We start from the raw sequence: 7,552 nt of genomic DNA, 5'->3' as shown, positions 1-7,552 counted from the left end.
ACCCCCATAAAAAAATTCTCCTTATCCACATAAAAAAATATTTTCGACGCAACCACATTAAAATAAGAGTAGGGACCAATGGACAAGTATGCTCATGCACCAATAAAAACTCAGAGTGAGCCCCACTCCCAAGTCCCAACCAAGCTGTGATTAATTAATGGTCGCTTCCTTCCACGTCGTTTGTTGAAAACCGTGGGACATCACCATCACTTTCATTCCCTCCCACAGGTTTGTCATTATACCATTGATTGTCATAGCCATTTCAAAACAATAAAAATCGGTGTTTTCGACATATCAACTCATCCGACACACTGAACCAAACGCAATTACCGGCACAGAACACCATTATTACCAAAAGGTCCAAAAAAAATTATACATATACAAAACACAGTTAAAACTCCGCAATTAACTTTCTAGTAGTTGAAAAAATAACCAAACACCATAGTGGAGAGAGAAAAAAAATTCAGGAGAGAGCTAGTTATAAATCAGCCTGAAGCTAAGAATGTTGCAAGGAGGGGCAAGACCACATTTACAGTTGGCACCTGAGATTTCAGAAGCACATGCATGGGAGCAGCGGGGAAAAATAAATAAGCAAAGACAATGAGAACTGTATAAAAGCAAGCATAATCCTATTTAAATAAGTCGCCAACTAGGTTGGTCCAAGTAATACTCAAGAAATTTTGTGCACATTACACATTCATATGAATATAAACCCTTTCAAGGGTACAAGCAGGATATTCATCAACTGCTTTAATGGATCTAGCGCATCAATAGATTTGCAGATCTAGGTGATCAACTGCTTTGTATATACGGGCTAGAACCTCCCACTGGCCTGCTTGTGAGAGAAGGCCTCATAGTAACAATGACAGATTCGTTGGCGCCTGCCCTTAAAGCAGCACTTCCAGCTTCCAGAAACCTTGCAACAGCATCCTCTGCATACTGGTTGGCATGACCAACGGTCATTGTCTTACCAAAATCTGGGTAAGTATTCAAGACATAGTCACCATTCAGCTGAGAGGCGAGCTGAATTAGCTCCACCTGAAACTCTGACAGCTCAACATCTTCTTGCGGTCCTCTGGGACGTAGCGATCTCGTGACTTCAGGGAGTTTTTCTGCAGTCAATGACAACCAATAAGTAATACAATCTTTGTACAATTTTTTGGCTAGTCACCCTTTGTACAGTTAGGCGCAATCAGACCGAGAAATCAGAAAACTCACGTTCAAAATGGTCAAGCACACAAACCTGCACCACCCACACAGACGTGTATGCACGTGTGTGTGTATTTCTTAAGAGATACAAAGCTGACCAAAGCAGCAAAAAATAAAACAGAATGATTATTGGGAAGTCACTAGGAGAGAAAAGGCAACATATATCTTAATTCTTATATTCATCTCTTGGGCATTTATTCTTCTTGCATCAAGGCCACGATATATGATACCATCATGTATAGAGGAAATGAACTCAAAAGATGACTTCTGGGTGAACTTTTATGACATAGTTCAGTAGACACCCAAAAAAACCAAAAATTCTAAGTCACCACAACAGAGGATGGTTTGCAAGCGCAAATGTGAAAAGGACAATGACAATAACAGATGGCAGAATCACATCCAGGCAAAAAAGAAGAATGAAAGCATGTATATGAACCTGGACAATCAGTGCGAGGTGTCTTGCGAATAGAGAAATAACTTTCAAAAGTCCCTGCCCATGCATCTCTCTTTGTTAAGAAGTTAGATTTCAGATTGAAGAGCTTCTTTACAGTTGCAGGAATGGATGAATGTTCGTATTGAGAATATGGAGTTGGCGCATTTGGCTCATGGATAACTGCAATAAACAAAACTAATCAGCTTTCCATTGCATATACTTCCTTTAAATGTCCTATAGGCATGATTTGAAACACAAATATAAAACATCAAGGAATTCAATAAACACAAAACAGATGCAGATGGTAAAATATAATAAAGCTTCAACCAACATAATATACTGGAAAAGAACAAAATATCATGCAGAACATGATTGTGCAAAATAAAAAGAGAACTCAGAGACAAGAATCCCATTAAAACTGATAATAGACTGCACATTCGTCCAAAGAATCAACAGCTAATCATCAGAGTTGCTAAGTGGCATAAGTTGACCTTCAATTTTTTTCCCATTGTCTGCTGAGCTTTCATGTTTATTTAGTTTGAGGGTTCTTTGAAATGGAAAGATGAAAAAAGAAGTTCCTGCTGTTTTCCTATGTGCATCATGCCAACCATTTCACATCAACTTGAACAATTCAAAGAAAAGAAATCAGTTGGCATAATGACCAAAACAACTTTAAAACCAATGGCATTTTTAAAAATACATATTTACTTTTAGGCATAATGCGGATCTTTTCTTTTGGCAAGAAAAAGTCATAACACATTTTTTAGCAGATAATATTTTGAAATAAAAAAAGTGAAAGTGACCATTTTGACTCAAAAAGTGACTATTTCCAAAAAACACTATTGCTCTTAGTGGTATTTTGAATGCTGCTAACTTTAACATAAAAGATTTAGAGATAGATAAATAATGTTATATGTATGTATGAGTGATGCCTTTCATTAGGATCACCAAATGATAGTTGCAGGTCTTTCTTGCTTAATATGAACCAGTAGATGTGGCCATCATAGTTCACTCAATAGGGAACATGTACTAGATAGGTACCGTTCATTCACAAATGTGTTTTTAAGAGAAAAAAAATCAATGGCTCATATCACATTAAAACTTAATGATAAAAGATTAAAAAAATTTCATTAAACCAATTTGACCTAAAGAGTGTTTTTCTACAAATAAGCAATAACAGATACATCTACATGTACAGATTAAGCAAAAAAGCACCTGTAACTATGATTTTTTTTGGCAACGTCTCAATGAAAGCATTGGTGAATTACTCATATATATACATGTCAGTGGTTAGGGTAACAACTCACAGAAAATGTAAACTGACATAACATTAAACTATAAACCAATAACCATCTCTGGAGGTCAAATCACATATGCATGAAATTCTAGCATGATTTGAGTCCATTGTTGCAGCACACAAATAGCAAACATTGGTGTGTATACATGCAAAACCAATAACTAAAAATACCTACAAAGCATGCTTTAAGATGCTAAATGAGCACAAGTTGCTGAACTGAAAGTCATGAGTTTCACATTTACTGAAAATTGAAGCCCATCGCCTTCCAGGAACAAAACCATAAAATTTTTACTTCCAGCAAATTCTAGAGATTCAGGAATACTCAGGCTCCAAAAACTATCAGGAATACTCAGGCTCCAAAAACTATCAACACACAATGAAGACACAAGGTGAGAGAATTGGAGTATTTTCAAAGGCTTACCAGCTACAAAATTATGCAAGGAATATAAACGTGAACCTGATCACACACTCTAAATATGAATATCATCCATCCCTTCCCATATAACATTTGATTTTTAGCCTCTTTTTGCTCAGTCGGCATCAAGCCTCATATAAGATCTTAAAAGTTTTTCATGATTTCTTCTTTTTGGAATTCAACTAACAGTGATTTACAAACCAACACAATTGCAAGACAACAATATATAGTGGCTTAGAATATTTTTTCGTAAACATTTTAAGCACCTCAACAAGTGCACTAGCAAGCCCATGGATATTACCCAAAACAAACTCAACCTCTGGACTTTTCTGATTATCTTGCTAAGAAGGATCTTTTGGGTTTCCTAGATCAAATATTTTTTCTTGAGTGTTGACTCCCAACGAAGTGGATAACAAGAGATCTATAAACACCAGTTTCTCTCTTACCCAAGCACACTCTTGAACTCGTGTCTTGGATTAGGTCAACATGTTGAACATTGGTCTGACTGTTAGGCAACAGCAACAGCAACAGCAACAGCAACAGCAACAAGCGAAATAGCAACCAAGAATCACTTTCTGTTTCATGGTTCATCAAATCTACTGAATACACCTGCACTATACCTACAAGTTCCAAGTCCTCCTACACCAGAGTATAAACTGACCATTTGCTACTTATTTCGCGTATCCTTCATAGAACTGCGGTTTCTTTTCCCTCCACACCAAAGCCAAAAACTAGGAGGCTTTCCTTATTTTTTGTGCACCGCTCAATCCATTTGATCTCTTTGCCGCATTGGGACTAAAGATGTCCTAAGAAACTACTAAATGCCCTCAATTGGATGGACTGAATTGAACATGCATGAGTTGAACAAAGTCGGAACTATCTGGATGTTCCTCACCAATAAAGTTCAACCACGAACAAGCTGCCAGATAGCTAATTGCTCAAAATGGATGAACAAAGAAAACTCTTTTTGGGTTGCCACTATGACAACTAAATCTAGACAAATCTTCATGTATCAATACTTCTGCCAAGAAAGTCAACCTTGAAACTTGAAATAGGGAAGAGCCTATCAAAATACGTGACTGAAATGGTTTACAAGGCAAAAACACCATCAACAAACATCCCATCCCATTACACATAAAGCAGGGCCATTGTTCTTTAAAAGAAAGCTCATATACTTTTTGAATGTATTACAAGCATACGCTTATACAGTAATCGAAAACAAAAATCAATAAGCTTGCCCATTTAAGACTGATGGGTATATACTCCGCATGATCTCGACTCTAATAACAACTTTCTTCCTATTTATCTTCAGAAAAACAACAGGAAAATTAACAGCAAATCAAGAGAAGAAAATTGGTAGCAGAGTGATCAAACTTATCTCATGGCCAACATCGCAACCATCATTTGATAAAAAAAATCTAAAAATATAATCTGTCTGTTGTACAGGAAACCTACAATTTGGGGAACCAAGAAAAAGGAAATTCAAGCAAGCAAGCAAGCAAGCACGACACGAATTGGCATTTCTAACCATACATTCATAATCAAGAGAACCCACGAAGAAGAAGAAAGAACCGAATTCAACAGGAACCCTTACCACGACATAAGAAGAAAAGGAAGTAAAAAAAAATCGAATTCAACAGGAGCCCTTACCGCGACGTAAGAAGAAAAGGAAGTAAAAAAACTCGAATTCAACAGAAACGCTTACCGCAAGGGAAGGAGAAAAGAGGGGACAAAAGAAATTGAAGCTCAGAGGAGGCAAATGGAGGATTACCCGTGCGCTTGTCTATCCAAGGAGAAATCAAGAAGGTGGGAACCCTGACGCCCAACCGATCAAACTTGAAGTAGAAAGGGTCCGAACCGACGATGCCGTCGGGGTTAGGGACGTTGGAGACGGGGGTTGGGACGTGGTCGTAGAACCCACCGTGCTCGTCGTAGGTGATGAGCAGCAGGGTCTCGTTCCACTGGGGGCTGGCCCTCAGCGTCTCGTAGACCTCCTTCACGAACCTCTGGCCCCTGGCGACGTCGTGCGACGGGTGGTCGTCGTTGGCCGGGAAGGCCCTGACGTCGAAGTAGCGCTGCTCGATGACGGCGTAGTTGGGGAGCCTGCCAAGCTTGGCGTGGAGGCGGAAGGCGAGCTTGTAAGAGTGGAAGCGGGTGATGTGCTTCAGCCTCCTGAGGCTCTTGAAGAAGAGGGTGGCGGGGATGTTCTGGTAGTAAATCCCGAAGCTGAGCCCGTTCTCGTCCAGGGAGTCGAAGATGGTCTTCTGGGGGAACCCGTGGACGAGGTCCTTCCGGACGTTGCTGAAGGCGCCGTGGGAGGTGGCGGAGTGGACGTAGAACCGGTTCGGCTGCGTCGACGCCGGGACCGAGGCGAACCACCGGTCGAAGATGGCGAACTCATCGGCGAGCGCGGTGTAGACGGGGAGTAGGGCCGGCCTGAAGCCGCTCATGACGATACTGGGCATCTCGTCGCTCATGTTGCTGGCCTGCTGGACGAAGCCGTTCATGGGGGCGGGGTCGGCGGAGGTGTCGTCCGACCCGAAAATCTGCTCGCGGATGGCCTGGAACGAATGGCCAGGGTCGGCGTCCACGAACTCGGCGTCGTCCGTGACGAAGAGGGCCGGCGAACCCTCGTCGGAGGCGGAGTAGCGGTTGGACTCCTTGCCGGTGAGGCCGTCGATCTCCGGCCGGGTGGGCCTGAGCCAGCCGAGTATGTGGTCGAAGGAGCGGTTCTCCATGACCAGAACCACCACCGTCTTGATGGGCCCTTTGATCTCATGTCTCCTCCTCGACACGCACCCGCTGGGCAAGGACGCCAACACCAAGAGCTCCACCAGAAACCACGCCACCAACAAGCCCCCGCGGCCCCTCCTCATCTCCGCTCCGACAATCCCCCGAGAACGCGACGGCAGAGGGGAGGCAGTTTCCCTCCTCCTCCTCCTCTCTTTCTCTCTCTCTTGCTTTTCTTTCCTTTCCCTTCCCTTCCCAGTCTCTCTCTTGCTTTCCTTTACCTTCCCAGCCTCTGACTTTCTTGGGGAACGGGCGGGGTCGGTAACAGCATATACTGGAATAATCGTGGAGTGAGGAAATTCGTTTCTTTCTTTTCTTTCCCTTCTCCTTTCTCCCTTCAAGTACTAATCAATTGGAAAATGGTCGTCCCCACCCATCACCATCCTACTCGTGATTTTTTTTTTTCTCTTCACAGGGATTGAATTGAACAAAGGCACGGTGGTGGGGCCGGGAATATGGCTTTTGATTGAAGGGAGGCGATGAACGAAAGCAATGTATATATTAAAAAAAAGACGGGAGCGGTTCGTTCAAGGGAAGGGAAGGGAGGGGAATGAATGATACAAGGGTGGGCCGTGCAGTTTAGTTTGGAGAGAGGCTGAGAAGAGAGGCTAAGCCCCTGCACACACACACAGGTGCAAGTGCCAAACAGCGTCACGTTACGCGGCCCACGGGGGTTTGTTGCAGCGGAAGATAAAAAGCGATGGAAAACAAATCCCTCCATCCGCCTCTGAAGTTGCCGCGTGTATGGATGACACTGAATTTCAGGACGACTATTGTCTCACTCTACTTAATGATCGCTGGAGTTTAGCTAACTTCATTAATTTTAATTTTAATTTTAGCTTCAATCGGATCCGTCCTTGTATTCTCTTTTCACTATGAGCATTGTTTGGAAGCTAAAAAGATAAAAAGATGTAGGAAAAGTGATGCAAAATAAAAAAAAATTAGTACGGATTTTTTGCCCAGAAAGTTTTTTAAAAGTACACTTTTGGATAGAAAACATTCCTTGAAGAGTTTGAAGGAATGTTTTCTACCAATAGAAAATTTATTTTTATACTCCACCACCATCTTTCTTATTTTTTCACTATATTTTTCTTATGCTATACAAACAAGCAAAAAACTTTTCTTTGAAATACTTCTTGTATCAAAAACTCTATTAGGCAAAACTTTATTTTCCTTACGACTGTTTTTCTCTCTTCCAAACATGCACTATAGAAGAAAACCAAACACCCAAAAAATGATAATTGTAATTCAATTCAAGTAAGAAATACTTGGGACCCGTGAGCTGCAACGTCACGTACGCAGCGCAAAAAAAAAAAGACTGTGGTGGTTTTTGGAAAAACGTGGCAGCACAAGGTCAAGGAAACTTTTTTCTCTGGTTTGGACTTGGAGTCAGATGTGATGTGTGAGT

The 7,552-nt window shown here is 41.6% G+C and overlaps 1 protein-coding gene across 1 annotated transcript; it reads right to left on the bottom strand.

Annotated features, from left to right (window-relative positions):
- Window positions 1-615: 615 nt before the first annotated feature.
- On the bottom strand, window positions 616-6,467 carry LOC149821516 (non-specific phospholipase C1-like). The gene is made up of 3 exons (XM_089983327.1): window positions 5,126-6,467; window positions 1,646-1,822; window positions 616-1,112 (listed from the first exon to the last, which is right to left on the bottom strand). Exons 1-3 carry the CDS (start codon window positions 6,228-6,230, stop codon window positions 793-795), a joined length of 1,602 nt encoding a protein of 533 aa, XP_089839453.1. The 5' UTR covers window positions 6,231-6,467; the 3' UTR covers window positions 616-792.
- Window positions 6,468-7,552: the final 1,085 nt, after the last annotated feature.

The sequence above is a fragment of the Nuphar pumila genome, chromosome 12, assembly GCF_984573655.1.
Source record: "Nuphar pumila chromosome 12, dmNupPumi1.hap1.1, whole genome shotgun sequence".
In the NCBI taxonomy this organism is placed as follows: Eukaryota; Viridiplantae; Streptophyta; class Magnoliopsida; order Nymphaeales; family Nymphaeaceae; genus Nuphar; species Nuphar pumila.
Note: the sequence above shows the minus strand (reverse complement) of the source record. Positions and strands in the feature narration are given on the sequence as shown.